The 17970-nt window shown below is 44.3% G+C and overlaps 1 protein-coding gene across 1 annotated transcript in view; it reads left to right on the top strand.

The window, feature by feature from the left end:
• The window catches only part of NINL (ninein like), a 112764-nt gene that overhangs the window by 33897 nt on the left and 60897 nt on the right, over nucleotides 1-17970 (top strand). Inside the window, exons 2-7 of the mRNA XM_036417653.2 lie at nucleotides 1719-1912; nucleotides 6019-6115; nucleotides 11224-11396; nucleotides 12993-13059; nucleotides 16477-16667; nucleotides 17423-17575. Of these exons, the coding sequence (XP_036273546.1) occupies nucleotides 1730-1912; nucleotides 6019-6115; nucleotides 11224-11396; nucleotides 12993-13059; nucleotides 16477-16667; nucleotides 17423-17575 (864 nt within the window). The 5' untranslated portion in view covers nucleotides 1719-1729. The remainder of the gene's footprint in view (nucleotides 1-1718; nucleotides 1913-6018; nucleotides 6116-11223; nucleotides 11397-12992; nucleotides 13060-16476; nucleotides 16668-17422; nucleotides 17576-17970) is intronic.

Genomic DNA, 17970 nt, shown 5'->3' with positions numbered 1-17970 from the left:
TCCACAGTGGCTGCATTCCCATCAGCAGTGCACGAGGGTTCTTTTTTTCTCCACATCCTCACCAGTGGTTTGTTTTTTCTTGTCCCACTTGGTGGAATTTTGCCATCTGTCTGCTTGGAAAAGTCTAGTATTATTCTAATAATCCCCCTTCCCTTCAACTCCCCCCCCCCCCTTTAAATATATTTTATTGATTTTTCACACAGAGGAAGAGAGAGGGATAGAGGGTCAGAAACATCGATGAGAGAAAAACATCGATCAGCTGCCTCTTGCACACCACCTACTGGGGATGTGCCCACAACCAAGGTACATGCCCTTGACCAGAATCGAACCTGGGACCTTTCAGTCCACAGGCCGACTCTCTATCCACTGAGCCAAACTGGTTTTGACTGGTTTCTTTACTTTGTTCATAGAGGATGCCTGGAGATTTCAGAAAGCAAGCCATCAAATTTAGAGCTACTTTTTAAAGCACTTTAAAAATTATTTTAAAATGTTTAATTGTGGAAAAAAAACCACTAATATAAAATTTATCCTCTTAACCATTTTTTAATGTACCATTCAGTAGAATAACTATATGTACATTGTTGTGCAACAGATTTCTGGAACTTTTTCATCTGCAAAACTGGCCAGTGTTAGAGCGTCAGTCCTCACACCACAGGGTCGTGGTTTCAATTCCCAGTCAAGGGCACATACCTGGATTGTAGGTTCATGTGTCCCCGGTTGGGGCTTACTTGAGAGGCAACCAGTTGATGTGTCTCTCTCTCATCCAGTGGGATCGGGCCTAAATGGGTGATTGGACATCCCTCAAGGGGTCCCAGGTTGGAGAGGGTGCAGGCTGGGCCGAGGGGCATCCCCCCCCCCACCCCCATGCACAAATTCTGGGCCTCTACTACATTACAATTTAGCAAGCTTATTTTGCTGGATGGTTTAGGTTATATACAAGTAGTAGTCTGATGAACTCATCTTTGTGTGTAGCATTATTTCTTTTAGTATAAAGGAATTTATAAAAGGGATTATGAAATTTCTTTATTTCAAATAACTGGGTCAGATAATCAAATATTTTAAAATTTCTTGATATATAGACCAAGTACTCGCCCTAGACATTTACTGTCACTACCTCCAGGAACGTGTGAGACTCCCTTGTCTGACAGCCTCAGTTAGCAATGAAATTTTCATTCTTGATAACTTGACGGTCACAAATATTTTCTTTGTTTCAATAATTTGAACACTTTTAGATGGCTATTAACCATATATTTTTTCCTTTAATGATTTGTCTACTTAAATTCTCTTTTTATTGGAGTTTCCATTTTTCTTTTATTTGTAAGGGGAAAATCATACTTAAAATGTGTAGAGAACAATTAGAATGTATATTAATGATTTTTTTAGGTGGTGAAATTTTGGATGATTGTAGTTCTCTTAATATTCATATTTTTTCCTGATTATTCTGTAATAGATTTTTGTGGGGGTTGACAAAAAAAAAATTTCTGCTTCTCGGAAGGAGGACTGGTTCTCTAGGGTCATGTTTTTGGCCTCTTCTGCAAAGGTGCAGGCGATGCCTGCCAGCCCCACGTACGCCTGAGAGGCTCTGGTGACCTTGCTTACACTCCCGCTTCCACCCTGTGCCCGGGTCGCGCTGTCTGGGAGCACAGCAGTGAGAGGATGTGAGAGGTCTGGCAGTAACAGGGTGCCATTGTTTTTGTGTTTTTGCATGCCATGTCCAGCCTGCTATGGGATGGATGAAGAAGAAGAGGACCACTATGTGTCACAGCTCAGGGAAGTCTACAGCAGCTGTGACACCACAGGGACAGGCTTTCTGGATCGGGAGGAGCTGACCCAGCTCTGTCTTAAGCTTCATCTGGAAAAGCAGCTTCCCATCCTTCTGCAGACACTTCTTGGAAATGATCACTTTGCCAGGGTGGGTATTTGACTTCATTCCCATAAAGAAAAGCGCAGAATACTTTTGTTGGCGATTATTGGCATTTGATAAATATCAACTGAATCAAGATACTTTGTCAAAGGAAAGTTACACAGCTTGAAATTCATATTGCAATTGGAAAAATTTCAATCTACTCTTAAGGAGCAAAGGATACTAATGTTCAGAAGTATCCTGTGATTTCATATAAGCAAGAAAGAAAATGAACTCAGAGTTCTTTTTTTCTAGGAAATTGAAGGTCATCTAAATGGTGATCCAAAAACCTAGATAAAAACTTTCCTGATAGAAATAGTCACCTTGTTCCAACCTCTTGAATGTGTCCAGATGCTAATATGTTAGTGCTAAAAACAGTTCCTGTTATCCCAAGGTATTTTATTTTTTTGATGCAATTATAAATGGGATTGTTTTTTCTTAGTTTTCCCCCTTTAAAAATATATTTTTTATTGATTCCAGAGAAAGGGAGAGAGAGAGATAGAAATGTCAATGATGATAAAGAATCATTTATCAGCTGCCTCTTACATGCCCCCTATTGGGGATCGAGCCTGCAACTTGGATATGTGCCTTTGATTCGAATCTATTCTGGGACCCTACTTCAGTGTGCAGGCTTACGCTCTACCCACTGAGCCAAACCAGCTAGGGCTTAGTTTCCCCTTTTGATAGTTTATTATAGGTGTATAGAAATGCAACTGATTCCTGGATATTAATTTTGTATCCTGCTACTTTACTGAATTCAGTGATCAGTTGTAGTAGTTTTTTTATGGAATTTTTAGGGTTCTCTATATACAATATCATGTTATCTGCAAATAATGACAATTTTACTTCTTCCTTTCTAATTTGGATACCTTTTATTTCTTCTTCTTGTCTGATTGTTATGGCTAGAACTTCCAGTACTATGTTGAGTACAAGTGGTGAAAGCGGACATTTCTGTCCTGTTCCTGATATAAAGGGAAATGCTTTTTGTTTTTGCCCATTGAGAATATCTTCCTTGATCCATTAGTAGTTTAGTAGCATGTTATTTAGTCTCTACATATTTGTGTTTTTTCCAGTTTTCTTTCTGTAATTTATTTTTTTTAGTTTCATGTCATATGGTAAAAAAATATGCTTCATATGATTTACGTCTTGTTGAGTTTATTGAGATTTGTTTTGTGGCTTAACATGTGATCTGTCCTGAGTAATGTTCCATGTGCTCATGAAAAAGTATATTATTTTGAAGTTTTTGGATGAGATGTTCTATAACTTTTTATTAAGTTAATCTGGTCTAATGTAACATTTATGACCATTTATTAATTTTCTGTCTGGATGATCAATTAATTGATGTGAGTGGGACATTAAAATTTACTATTCTTATTGAATTACCATGAATTTCTCCCTTTATATCCATTATTATTTGCTTTTTATATTTAGGTTCTCCTATGTTTGATGTATTATTACTTATAATTGTTTATATCCTGTTCTTGTATTAACCCCTCTCTCATTATGTAATTGCCTTCTTTGTCTTTTTTTTTTTTTTTTTTAACATTCCTTGTTTCAAAGTATATTTTGTCTGATATGAGTATTGTTACCCTTTTCATTTCTATTTACATGGAATATCTTTTTCTATCCTTGCACTTTCATTCTGTATGTGTCTTTCAATTTGAAGCAGCATATAGATGGGCCATGTATTTTAATCTATTCAGCCATCCTATCTTTTTTTTTATTGGAACATTTAATCCATTTACATTTAAAATGGATTTCCTTGTGGTCTGCTGGTTTTCTTTAGTGTTTGTTTGGGGACCTTTGTCTTTATTCTTTGTGGATATCGTTTTAGGTTTCTGGTTTTTGTTACCATGAGGTTCTATATCTATGGCAGTCTATTTTAAGCTGATAGTCATTTAAGTTTAACTATATCTAAAAGGATTACATTTTTTCTCCCCTCCTACACTTTGTTTTTGGTGAATTTCATTGTATTTATTAAATACTAGAGGTCTGGTGCATGCACTTGTGGGGTCTGGCCACCTGCCCCAGTCGGGGCTGATTGGGCTGGGCTGGCAGGGTGAGAGGAGCTGCAGGTGGTTGGTTGGTGGGCTAGTCCAATTGGGGAAGGGGTCAGATGAGGGAACGGGCCAACAGGCATTAGGCCGGCCCCATCCTTTGGCCGAACTCCCAGTCGAGGGGAAAATTTGCATATTAGCCTTTTATTATATAGGATTTGCCTTTATCTGTGAGATTTTTTTTTCTATCTAATATTTTATTAGTTCTGTTTATGGCTTTTCCTTTTGTTTATCGGAAGCCCTTTAGCATCTCTTGTAAAGCTGGTTTAATGGTGATGGACTCCTTAATTTTTTTGCTTGTCCAGTAAACTCTTTTCTCTCCTTCAATTCTGAATGATAACCTTTCTGGGTAAATTATTCTAGGTTGTAGGTTCCTTTCTTTTATCACTTCCATTCCCTTTTGACCTATAAAGATGCTGCTAAGAAATCAACTGATATCTTTATGGGGTTTCCTTTCTTTGTAACTAGTTGTTTTCCTCTTGCTGCCTTCAAGATTGACTCTTTAACTTTTGCCATTTTAATTATAATATGTCTTGGACTCTTAGTTCATCTTGGTTAGAATTCTTTGTGCTTTTTGGACCTATATGTCTCTTTCCTTTCACAGGTCAGGAAAGTTTTCAGCTATTATTTCTTCCAATAAGGTTTTTATTTCTTTCTGACTTCTCCTTCTTGGACCCCTATAAAGTGAATGTTAGTGTGCTTGCTATTGTTCTAAAGGCCCTGTAAATTTTCCTCAATTTTTTGTTGTTGTTGCTGTTCTAATTGGTTGATTTCTTTATATATATATATATATATATATATATATATATATATATATATATATATATATATATATTTTATTGATTTTACACAGAGAGGAATTGAGAGGGACAGAGAGTTAGAAACATCGATGAGAGAGAATCATCGATCAGCTGCCTCTTGCACACCCCCTACTGGGGATGTGCCCACAACCAAGGTACATGCCCTTGACCGGAATCGAACCTGGGACCTTTCAGTCCGCAGGCCAACGCTCTATCCACTGAGCCAAACCAGTCCCAGATAATTGGTTGATTTCTATTAGTCTGTCCTCAAGGTCACTGATCTTTTCTTCTTTGTTAGCTAAGCTACTATTGATTACCTCTATTGTATCATTTTATTCTTCAGCCCTCTTGGTTCCTTACTATACTTTCTAACTCCTTGTTGAAGTTCTCCCTAAATTTCTCTATTTTACTTTCAAGTTTGGTGTGTATCCTTATGACTTTTCTTTTAATTTTTTTTTATCAGACAAATTGATTATCTCTGTTTCATTAGTTTTATTTTCTGGTTGATTTTTCTTATTCCTTCATGTGAGAGGTATTCTTCTTTTCATTTTGTTCACCTTTCTTTGTTTATATGAATTAGACAAAATATTTCTCTCTCCCAGTCTTGAGAAAGTGACCTAATGTATGCTGGGTGGTTTTGAGAGGCCATTTGGAGCCAAGCAGATGCCTGTGGCATCTGGGCATTGTCCTACAAAGCTGGAAGGGTAGGCCAGGTTCATGTGGGAATGTCCTGTTGATCCTGCTTTCTTCCTTTGATTGGAGCCACATTGGACTCCTAGCAGCGTGGCTGGGAATGTGCTATGGCAATCTTGCAGGTAAGCCAGAGCATTGGGGTAGAGCCCTCACCTGACTGATGGAGGTGGACAGGGACATAAACAATGGTGCTCACTGGCACCTTCACTCCTGGAGAATTCCTGCAGATACTCAGGGCTCCCATGGTTTCCTGGCCTTCTCTATTCATTCCCTTCCTCTCCTTTTTCATAAGCTGTCTAATCAGTCCCCAGTTGTCTCTCAGGAATGATTGCTCTCTAAATAGGTATATATTTCAGTGTGCTTTCAGCGTCTTCCTGTATTATTACCATCTTGGACCTCCTCCTTTTAAAAAATCTTAGGTAAATTTTTTGGGGAAAATAAATGTTCTCCATGCAAAAAGGCAACAGTAAGATGTTTCCATCTGAGGAAATAAAACAGAAGGCTGATGCATTATATATTTGTTCTGTTGAAAGGAACTTTGACCTCTTTTCTTAAATTCACCCAGGTTAATTTTGAGGACTTTAAAGAAGGTTTTGTGGCGGTGTTATCATCACACGCTGCTGTCGGCTCCTCGGATGAAGACAGCAGTTCTGTGGAATCAGGTAAGGGGATTTCCTCCTCTCATCTTTAGTTTCTTTTCATTATATAAAACATTTTGGGACATAATATCCTGATTGAAGAATCTAGTAGGTTGAGACTAAATTCTAACCCTGCTGTATCACTGCTGAGTGATGACAACTGGGACAAAACATTTCTGGTTTTTTTTCTTTTTCTATTTTCTTATTTGTAAAATAATATTATAAGATAGAAATCTTGTTATTTTCTTTAAACTGCGCACAATACTCTGAATACTGCTGACACTCTGGTCACCAGATGTGTGGCAGTTTTTCCCATGCTGGCAAGTCTCTGACACCATTTGGGTGCTCTGCAATTAATCAATCCTGACATGACCTGCCTAGAGATAGTGTGAGATCTGACAGGTTAAGGGCTCAATCCAATTAATTCTTCATTTCAGATGCTGGTCACAAGTCCAGGTTGTCACCTATGCTTCTGACCAATAGCTATGAGTCAGAGGTTCTCAAAACATACTCCTTTGATTCAATTAATTTTCTAGGGCAGCTCACAGAACTCAGAGTTTTACTCACTGTATCACTGGTTTATTAAAAAAGTTCATAACTATAAGCAGTGTGGTTCAATGGTTGAGCGTTGACCTATGAACCAGGAGGTCAGGGTTCGATTCCCGGTCAGGGCACATGCCCAGGTTGCTAGCTCAAACCCCAGTAGGGGGTGTGCAGGAGGCAACCAATCAGTGGTTCTCTGTCATTGATGTTTCTATCTCTCCTCTGTTCCTCTCTCTGAAATCAATAAAAACATGTTTTTTTAAAAAAGTGTATAAGTCAGCCGAAACCGGTTTGGCTCAGTGGATAGAGCATCGGCTTGGGGACTGAAGGGTCCCGGGTTCGATCCCGATCAAGGGCATGTACCTTGGTTGTGGGCACATCCCCAGTAGGTGGTGTGCAAGAGGCAGCTGATCGATGACTCTCTCTCATCGATGTTTCTAGCTCTCTATCTCTCTCCCTTCTTCTCTGTAAATCATTAAAATATATTTAAAAAAATATATTTAAAAAAAAAAAAAAAAAAAGTGTATAAGTCAGCCGAAACCAGTTTGGCTCAGTGGATAGAGCGTCAGCCTGCAGACTGAAAGGTCCCGGGTTCGATTCCGGTCAAGGGCATGTACCTTGGTTGCGGGCACATCCCCAGTAGGGGGTGTGCAAGAGGCTGCTGATCGATATTTCTCTCTCATCAATGTTTCTAACTCTCTATCCCTCTCTTCCTCTCTGTAAAAAATCAATAATATATATATATTTTTTAAAAAGTGTATAAGTCCGGAATAGCCCAATAGAAGAGATGCATAAGACAAGGCGTGGGAAAAGACCCGGAGCTTCCAGGTCCGCTCTAGTTCTGCCATTCTTCCTAGTCTCCAAATGGTCACCAACATAGAAGTTCTCCAAACCCCATCCTGCTGGCATGAGAGGGGGAAGGTATCTCAGGGAGGGCATACAGCAGTTTCATTGAGGAAAACTTGGAAATCTAAAAGAAATTATAAAACAAAACTGTCATCGGTGAAAAAAAGGACAAGTGGTATGCCCTCCCTGAGACACCTTCTCCCTCTCATGCCAGCAGGTGGGGCTCATGCCAATGCCCATCTCCAAGCACCCATCCACAGAGGCCGGTGCCCACTGCTCGAAGGCCTGATCAAGCCTTGGTGGTCCTGGAGAGTCAGACAAGCGTGGTGCCCTCCAGGATTGTGTTCATTTCAGCTTTCCATCCTAGTTCATTTTCTCTGTCTCAGGCCCTTTTGTCAAATGTGGTTCAGGTCTCTGCCTCCTCAGTGCCTCATTTATTACCACCTGCTGCTGCATTCCTAGCATCACCCTCTTCCTATTTTCTAATCTGTTTGCTAGTCTTTCCTATAATCTCCCACCACGATCAGAAAAATGTGCTTTTGATGCTCCAGGAAGGAGAGTGTCATTGTGGAATCAAGTCCTTGGGGTTTTGAAGGACATTCCTGCTTCCCCATCATTTTACTCTTTTCATTAAAGGCCATTATTGAATATACTAGAGGCCCGATGCACGAAATCCATGCAAGGGGCTTGGCCCTCGTAGTCCTGGCTTTGTCCAGAAGGACATCTGGAAGGTCGTTTGGCTGTCTGGTCTAATTAGCATATTACACTTTTATTATTATAGATAACGATATGTACTTTAACTTTAGATTTTGTTACTCTTTTCTTATAAATAAAAATGTACACCAGGGCCAAAACTGGTTTGGCTCAGTGGTAAAGCATCCGTCTGGGGATTGAAAGGTTCCAGGTTCAATTCTGGTCAAGGGCATGTACCTTGGTTGCAGGCACATCCCCGGTGGGGGGTGTGCAGGAGGCAGCTGGTCGATGTTTCTCTCTCATTGACGTTTCCCTCTCTCCTCCTCTCTGAAAAAAATCAATAAAATGTATTAAAAAAAATGTACACCAGGAAGACACAATTGGATGTCTAGGGCTTGGATCAGCAGGTCTACTGCCCTGTCTACCAGAGCCATGAGTGCTGTGGACACTCTGGGGTGTGTTATGGGGGCTGGGCGGGGCTGTGCCTGCACTGAAATAAGCTTGGCCGGGTGACTTACTGTCCTTCTCACCCCGAGAGGTTATGACTCATGAATCTGTGGGCTGTTCGTTCATTTTACCATCATTCCTCTGTCCTTATTGTTTCTGTACTGACTTGCTACATGGACACTTTTCTAGAGTAGCATTTCTCCTTGTTGGAGGGAGAGGGGTGATAGGTTTCTTGAGAACATTGGTGAATATTATAAAAAAGTGTTTTCCCACCTTACCTTTCCACATCTGCAAGAGCATGTGTTTTTCTGGGCCACTCGTTACTCCAAGGGAATGCTGACTTGCTGGCAACTATGAAAAAGTGGCCAGCATCTAGGGCGGGGTGGGACTCCGGACATGCACTAGGGGTTATCTGAGGAGGGGCAGTGGAAGGAAGGAAAATCAAGCGTTCAAAGCAGAAACACATGCCAGTTGCATGATCTCCAGGTTTGCCAACAGTAGATTGAACCCGGGAAGTGGTCCCGGTATAGACCCCGGGGCCAGGACTCTGCTCTGTGGAGGTCTGATGGCTTAGGAGGGCGTGCAGAGCTCCCCTCCATGTTTTCTGCACCTGGTTTTCCCACATGTGCCACAGCTCCTCCCTGCTCACCTGACACAAAAATCCCTCTCCTGACACCACCTTTGGGTGGGAAGAGGAGGGTTCTTCCTCACCCACTTGGCCCTCTTCTTGAGCAGATCCCGGGAGCTCTCTCACATGAGAGTTTGTTGGGCCAGGACCTGTCAATGCCTGTTGTTCCAGGTTGGTTAGTAATAGTGCTTACAGTGACCCCAAAGTGCCCCAATGGGGTGAGAAATTATATGGTCAACCTTCATATTGTCACGCTCTAACTTCATATCCTACATGTCCGATGTGAACATTTTCCTCCCAGAAACTCTGCCTCTGTCCCTAGTTTTTGTCTGTCACTGGCATCTCCATTCTTCTGGTTGGCCAGGATGGACCAGCCTCTTCCTCTGATAGTCCCAAGGTTAGTAGCTGTGGACTAGCCATTTTGGCGTGAAAGAAAGAAATGTGGTGGTACTTGACCTTAGGGGCGTGACTTCTGTTGGGTTGAGGCTCAAGACGCATCTGCAATGAAATGCTCCCCATTTTCCTGGCCTCTCTGGGCTCTGTCTCTCTCCAATTGGCCCATCTGGTTGCTTCCCTCTGAAGCCTTATCCTGTTCTGGCCACTGCTGGTGCTGCCCTCCCTGTCTCTCTCCTGCCTGCCAGGCTCCAGCACAGAGTCAGTGAGTGTCTTCTCGGCCTGAGAGATCCCAGCTGCTCTGTGAAGATGTGGACAGATAAGGTGGGAAAAAGCAAGTGCAAATTATTAAGGTTTAGGGAATTCTCATGAACCTCAAATCTAAGTCCAGACCTGCCTGTGCCCCAGTCCCGAGACCCACACGGAGCCTGAGCCTACACAGCTCTGTCTGAGGTCTGTGCCCACTCGCACCCTCCATGCAGTCCCGGGGGGTCCTAGAGTGAAGTGAGTGGGTGGAAAGTGACCTCCCTGTCTCTGGAGTGTATGTTCCTGGATTATTGGAAGGGTCTTTTTCTTTGTATAAAAAGCTAGATTTTTATTACCTAAATAAAAGCAAAATATGGTAAAAAAAAAAAAAAAAATCTTAAATTCTTAGCCAGTGTGGCTTATTTGACTGATCATTGCCCTGTGCCCCAGGGGGTCGCCAGTTCAATTCCTGGTCAGGGCACACCCCCAGGTTGAGGGTTCGATCCCCGGTCAGGGTGTATGCAGGAGGCAGCCGACAGATGTTTCTCTTACACTAGGGGTGTCGAACTCGATCAGAGAAGGGGCCAAAATCTAAAATCCAGCCTAAATCGCGGGCCGAATGGTTTACTGAACAGTCATAAACTGTCATTGTGATGTAAACGCAGCGGAGTGCAGTGATGACAGAGCAGTGCGGGCCACATTGCAAGGCCTGGCGGGACGGATTTGGCCCGCGGGCCTTGTGTTTGACACATGTGTCTTACACAATGATGTTTCTCTCTCCCTGTCTCCCTCCCTCTGTCCCTCCCTTCCCCTTCCTCTATCTCTAAAGAAAAAACCAAAAACCCTAAACAGCATGTAAAGTTTAGAGTGGCAAGTCCTTGTTTCCCAGCCTGGCTTTTTCAGTGCCCAGCCCCGGGAATAGGAAACTGCTGTTAACTGTTCCCTCTGTTCTCCCAGGTGATTCTGTGAGCATAAAAGTGCAGCCATCATGCCAAAACTGGTTTGGCTCAGTGGATAGAGGTTGGCCTGCGGGCCAAAAGGTTCCGGGTTAGATTTCGGTCGAGGCCATGTACCTTGGTTGCGGGCACATCCCCAGTAGGGGGTGTGCAAGAGGCAGCTGGTCGATGATTCTCTCTCATCAATGTTTCTAGCTCTCTAGTCCTCTCTTCCTCTCTGTAAAATATCAATAAAATATATTAAAAAAAAAATGCAGCCATCAGCGAGACGTGCACTCTGTGTCCAAGTCTGTGCTTTCTCCAAAGGCATCTCGGTAGCTTGCATGGGCCCAGAGGGTGCTCTAAGGGCCCACCCTCAGAGCCTCCCACTTTCTTTCCAGCTGCCTCCCATGCCGTCCCACCAAAGTATGTGAGTGGCTCTAAGTGGTACGGCCGCAGGAGCCGGCCTGAGCTGTGCGACTCTGCAAACAGAACCAAATGTTTACCGGAACAGCAGGCCAAGGCCTCCGTGAAAAGCCAGATTCGTCGCTCTGCATCGCTGGAAAGTGTGGAGGTGAGTCAGGCCGCCCCTTCCTCACCCCAGGCTGCCAAGCACTGGGGAGATGGTGATTCACTTCGTCACTGCTCACTGCGTGTGAAGGGGCAGACAGAGGGGCATTCCTGAGCATTTTGTCACCAAGAGCACAGTGCACTTTGGAGAATGACACTTCATCCTGCTTGTCTGCGGGGAACTCAGACATGGGGGTGGTAGAGAGCTTGTACACAAATCACTCGTGTCTCTCCTTCCCCTGCTCACCCCACCACCTTTCAAGAAGACTGTTTTTATGGTTTCACAGGAGTGAAGTGGTATTTGGCCAAGAATACCATAAAAAAGGTGCCTTTCCGATGCAGCTGCGAGGTTAGGAATTGGGATGTACCAAGCCCACCGTCCCTCCTGCCTGGAGCACTCAGACTATCCCAGCCATGCATTTCCCCAGGGCGAGCGCGTGCCAGCTCCTCCGGGGCCCTGGGAGCTCACTCTGCTCCCAGCCTCCCTGAGTGTTCACTGGGCTCAGGGACTGACCCAGGACGTGGGCTGCAGGAGCCTCCTAGGCTTCATGTCCACAGGCAGATCCACAGCCTGTGAGCTAATTGGACCTGTTTTCAGGGGTTCAAGAAGCTTCCTGGCTCCTGCTCTCCGAGATGACACTTCTGTCAGATGGGGTGATATGGGGTCTTATCTTTAATAAGATGGCCCTGGACCCCCAGATTAATTTGTTTATATGTTTAACATTTATCGAGACAAAGAAGAAAACAAACAAATAGGTAGTGAGATCCCCATCAACAAATCCCACACATTAGGAGCTGCTAACAATAGGCACCCTCCTTCATTGGGAAGGCATTGTCCTAGTCTCCCAGGCGGACAGAATTCCTGGTTCCCTCTGTTCAGTGCTGTGAGGACTGTTCCAGTCTCTGCTGCTCTGAGCTTGGATCCTGCGGGGCATTGAGACCCCACACTCCCAAGGGGAGGGAGTGCTGCTGATATTGCTTGTCCTCTCAGCTGCACACCTGCCCCAGGGGGGCTCCTCCATGGGATATATGTCCGATCAGCTACGCTTCTCTTGGTTTTTCAGGTTGATTGCATAATATTTTAGCTATAAATCCAGTCCCTGGCTGGGAGCAAGGCCATGTAGCCTCAAGTTACTCTGCACCCAACTTGCCTCTTCTTAGACAAGCACTTGACTGTGTTTTTATTGTGAATTACTGTCTGTGTGTGAGGGCCGCCTTGCAGGGCTGGGGTTTTATTGGGAGGTGCTGCATCTCACCAGGATGTTGTTCCTCTTCCTCAGTCATCCCTACCCGTCCCCAAGACATACCATCTACTTACTCCTGGTGCCCTGCCCACTGCTACATCCTCTGGGCTGTGGTTGGCAAACTGCGGCTCTCGAGCCACATGTGGCTTGTTGACCCTTTGAGTGTGGCTCTTCCACAAAATACCACGGCCCAGGCGAGTCTATTTTGAAGAAGTGACATTAGAAGTTTAAGTTTAAAAAAATTGGCTCTCAAAGGAAATTTCAGTCGTTGTACTGTTGATATTTGGCTCTGTTGACTAATGAGTTTGCTGACCACTGCTCCGGGGGATTCATGTCCTCTTTTTCTTTTTGTGCAGAGTCTCAAGTCAGATGAAGAAGCCGAAAATGCTAAAGGACCTCAGAATGAGTTATTTGAAGCAAAAGGTAAAGCCCTGGCCTCACGCTCGGTGCTCTCACCGGTGCTCCGAAAGCTCCAGCAGCTGGGTCTTTGGACAGGGAGCCAGCCGAGTATAATTGCCTGGGAAGTGAGCAGTGTGGAGGGTGTCCGTGGTGGGCCTCTTCTCCCAGGTGGTTCTAACCATGAGGCTGCCACTGCCTTCTCAGCATCACCTGCGGCCAGACCCTCAGACGGAGACCACTGGCTGAGGAGGCAGGGTGGCTCTGCCACACTTCATGGTCGGCAGGGACCTGCACCCCCGCTGTGGATGAGTAGTCTTAGCACCTGCCTCGACCCCAGCCTGTGCCCATGTCGAGTGCAAGGCATGTCCCGGTCTTTGGGAGCCTTACGGTAGCAACCAGGAAGGAGCAGCAAGTATACACAAGCAAACTGCAGTACATCGGCCTGTGATGTGTCTCAGGGCAGAAGTGTGACTTGGAGAGAGGGATCTCAGAATTGACATTGAATTTCTGCTGCAGCAAAGTATCAGCAGTTGGCACTGAGTACCTTCTAGATTGTGGTCCTCAAGCACAGGGCTGTTCAGCGTTGACCTCCACAGATTTCATGTGAACTGATCTGAGCATCGCCTGTGCCACTGGACAAAGCAGATAGAGACCATTCGTGTTAGGAAGCTCTTCACCTTTAAAGGTCATCATGTTTTAATTTTCTAGACTCAGAGCCCAAGGAAAACTTTAGGGGCAGGTTTTTCATAGAACAATTTGGTGCTTGCTCTTTGTCCAGAGAGCAGGCTGGTTTCTTCCCAGCCTTGAACAGAAACCTTTCCATCTGGGTTAGAATACTCATGTCAAACCTCGAAGGATTCATTTACCTCCTGCCAGCCTTGAGAAGTAAGCCCCAGTGTCAGAATTGCTTTTACCTTTTTCTAGAAATTTTATATTTTTTAATTTGAAGTGATCTGAGAGATGGCCCTCTTCTGCCTGGTTCTATTCTTGCATTTCTTCAGCCGAAACCTACAGCAATATTTGTGAGCACGCAGGCCTGGCTCTCGTTAGGGAAAGTGTCTTTCTGGTAATTAGTTGGGTTATCAAAGTAATTAACACCAACGGGGCTCATCTACCTGAAAGGTACCGACCACTGACATGGAACTCAAGTCTGAATTAGGTGTGGCCCTGTGTTGAACTCTTTCTGTGTTGGGCTGGTTGTGGAGGTGAATGGCTGGGTAGAAGCATAGCTTATCTATGGCTGGATTCTCATGACCTCAACTTAGGTCTCTTCCACAAGTTGTTTCTTTGGCAGAACTTCAGAAACAGTAGTAAGCCAACTGGCTAAAGTGATAAAGTTGCCGAAACTGGTTTGGCTCAGTGGATAGAGTGTCAGTCTGCGGACTGAAAGGTCCCAGGTTCGATTCTGGTCAAGGGCATGTACATTGGTTGCGGGCACATCCCCGGTAGGGGGCGTGCAAGAGGCAGCTGGTCCATGTTTCTCTCTCATCGACGTTTCTAACTATCTCTTTTCCTTCCTCTCTGTAAAAAATCAATAAAATATATTTAAAAAAAATAAAGTTATAAAGTTATGGAAACTGACCATCTATCACCCAAATCTAATGAGTCTTTTTTTTTTTTTTTTTTTTTTAAGATTTTTAGAGAGGAAGGGAGAGGGATAGAGAGAGGAAGAGAGAAACATCAATGTGAAAGTGAAACATCTATCAGTTGCCTCCTGCATGCCCCTAACTGGGAATCAAGCTCGGTTGGCATGTGCCCTTCTGGTGCATGGGATGACTCCCAACCAACTGAGTCACACGGGCCAGAGCCACTGACGAGTCTTTGCATCTCAAAGGCACCTGCACCTCCTGATGTGAGGTGGTGTGGAGTGCACAGTCTCACCTGTGGTGTGTTTTTGCCAAGAAAAAGGAAAAAACTGAGCCTACACTCAAATTACAAACTAGCCTTCCATGCTAAGTTTATGTTTACAGGAAATACCGTGTTTCCCCCAAAATAAGATATCCTCTGAAAATAAGACCTACTTACAGGTTTCCTTCTGAGTGAAATATAAGGCATCCCCCCAAAATAAGGCCCCTCCTAGGAGTCACAAGAAATTCACCAGGAAATTCAGGAATTGGATTGTTATGGTGATGTTCCAGAAGATGGTGACATGATTGTCATTGAATAAATGAGTAAATTCTTGATACTGTAGGATTGTTTGTCTGGTTTGTGTTGACAACTACCGTACCATATACAGGTAATAAATTTCCTTTATTTTCATTTAACAATAAATGTGTACCGTATTCTTCTTCATGGAAAAATAAGACATCCCCTGAAAATAAGACCTAGTGCATCTTTGGGAGCAAAAATTAATATAAGACACTGTCTTATTTTTGGGGAAACAGGGTATCAGGGATAGAGGCACAAGTTATATGATACCATGAGAAAGCAAACAGACAAATCCAAATGGGGGAACATTATGTCCAGTTTTTAAACAGGCAGTGCTAGGAATTGGGAGACAGGAGAGTAACTCAAGGTTGAAAGACTTAAGATAAGTAGTAACCAAATGCACTGTTTGGTATCAATTCAAACAAACAAGTCAATTATAAGACTTTTTTTTTTTTTTGAGACAGTTGGGAAATAGTTGATTATGTTAGGTTTAAAATGGCATTGTGATTATGTAACAAATGTTCATATACTTCAGAAATACATACTACATATTAAAAAGGTAGGGGTAAAAATGAGATCTGGGATTTATTTTCAAGCACTTCAGCAATAGCAAAAAGAGAATAAAGTCAGCATGCAAAGCCTTTACATCACAGAGCCTGGTGACAGGTGCCCTGGGGTTCAGTGGACTGTCCTCTTTTTAAAAAAATATATATTTTATTGATTTTTATTTTTTTTACAGAGAGGAAGGGAGAGGGATAGAGAGTTAGAAACATTGATGAGAGAGAAACATAGATCAGCTGCCTCCTGCACACTCTTGGGGATGTGCCTGCAACCAAGGTACATGCCCTTGACTGGAATCGAACCTGGGACCCTTCAGTCTGCAGGCCGACATTCTATCCACTGAGCCAAACTGATTAGGGCTGGAACTGTGCTCTTTACTTTGGGTAGGTTTGAAAATTTTCTAAAAATTAATTTTTAAAAACTTTTCATTCTAAATACAAATAATGCAGTCCTCTCTTATGTGCTTTCAATGGTGTGGCTTTAGTAGGGTCCCTTCAGAAAAAGCGTTCCCCACGTGGAGCAGAGAGGTTTGATGATGAAATTTGCAAACACAGAATGAAGTTGAAAGAACTGTACTGTGAATGTCCATGGACCCACCACCTGCGTTCCTCTTTTGATGCTTTGCTGCTCCCCTGTGTCCATCTGATTTCAGAGTAACTTAGTGGCAGGTGTGTTCCCCCTCGGGGCTTTCACCTGGAGCATCAGGTTCACCTGTCACTCCCTCTGCTTCAGGCCAGCTGCCAATCTGGGGTTCTGAGGTCTTTGGGAATCCCCAGAAGTCCTGCAGCCCTTTCTTTGACACCCCCGAGAGCCAGGTCCGGGCCATCTGGGAAGAACTGGGCGTTGGCAGCAGTGGCCACCTCAATGAGCAGGAGCTGGCTCTGGTCTGCCAGAGCATCGGGCTTCAAGGACTCAAGAAAGAGGTAAGAGGGGCCGGGACAGACCACCCTCCATGATTGTGATGGCCGTGGTTGATGTTAGACCTGGAAAATTCTTTCACCCTGCAGATACTGATTCAATTGTATTAATTTCCGGTCTGAAATTCTTTGGTGACCCCAGTGCTTCTGCTGAAGTCTGCACCCTTGAGGGTCTGTCTCTGACCAGGCATGACCTCAGCCTTACCAACCTCTAAGCACTCAGAATTCTTCTTCCGCCTATAACACCCTTTCCCCTACCTACATGGCCTTGTTCCACCGCTGAGCCCAAACACAGTGCTCTCAGAGCCTGGCTATACTCCCAACAACTGTATTCACTGCTCCTTTCCTCCTGCAAGGACCAAGGGGAGGAGGAACAAGCAGTGCCCCTCTTGCTAAAGTCCCCCTCAGCCCTACTGCCCTTCTAGACCATGAACCTCATGGGCCAGGCCATACTCCATACACACATCTTTTCTATCCTCCAGCAAGTCCCTGCCACCTTAGACACTGAGTGGGTATTGTTGGAATTTAGGAAGTTCAGGTGGCACCCATTCACAGCAGGATGAAAACTGACCAGATGTGTAGATTTCATAAGCCAGAGCCTGGGAGGCCAGGTGTGACCCAGCAGTTGAGTTTGGATGAGGACAAGCAAACTGCCCCGCTTGGAGAGGGAGGGTGAGTGGGAGGGCAGATGGGTGGGCCTGGATGGCTGTAGCCGCTGGTGGGTAGAGCGTCTGAGCACAGGTGTGATGGCTTTTGTTTAGGAACTGGAAGACCTGTTTAACAAACTGGATCAAGACCAAGATGGCAGAGTGAGTCTTGCGGAATTCCAGCTTGGCCTGTTCAATCACGGGCCTACTTCGCTTCCGGAATCTTCCTCTCCCGTGAAACTGAGCAGGTCCTGGTCTCATTCCCAGGTAAAATGGGACAATTAAGTCTTAAATACAATATTAACTGCTGTCACCCTCTGGCCTTCAGCATTTTTCCCAGGCCTGACCCTTCTGCCTGTGTTACCACAGTGAGCCCCGGCAGTTCGTAAGTGGGAGGCATTGTGACTTAGACTCTAGAACCACACAGATCTGGGCTTGCTTCTCCCGAGTTGTATGTCAGTGGGTGTTACCTTCGCTGAGCCTCAGGCTTCTTATCTGTGAAATGGGCACCCACACCATTGGGGTCTTATGAGGATTCCGTGGTGGTTCTTCACTGTGTCTCCTAGTATGGGAAACACTGCTCCAATAAGAGAACCCCCTCTTCCTCCTCCTGAGCAGTGTCACTGGAGGATGCCAAATGGCCCTAGGATTACCCTCCAAGT

This window comes from Pipistrellus kuhlii, unplaced genomic scaffold (genome assembly GCF_014108245.1).
Source record: "Pipistrellus kuhlii isolate mPipKuh1 unplaced genomic scaffold, mPipKuh1.p scaffold_m20_p_6, whole genome shotgun sequence".
Taxonomy (NCBI): domain Eukaryota; kingdom Metazoa; phylum Chordata; class Mammalia; order Chiroptera; family Vespertilionidae; genus Pipistrellus; species Pipistrellus kuhlii.
This window is presented reverse-complemented; position numbering and strand designations above follow the sequence as displayed.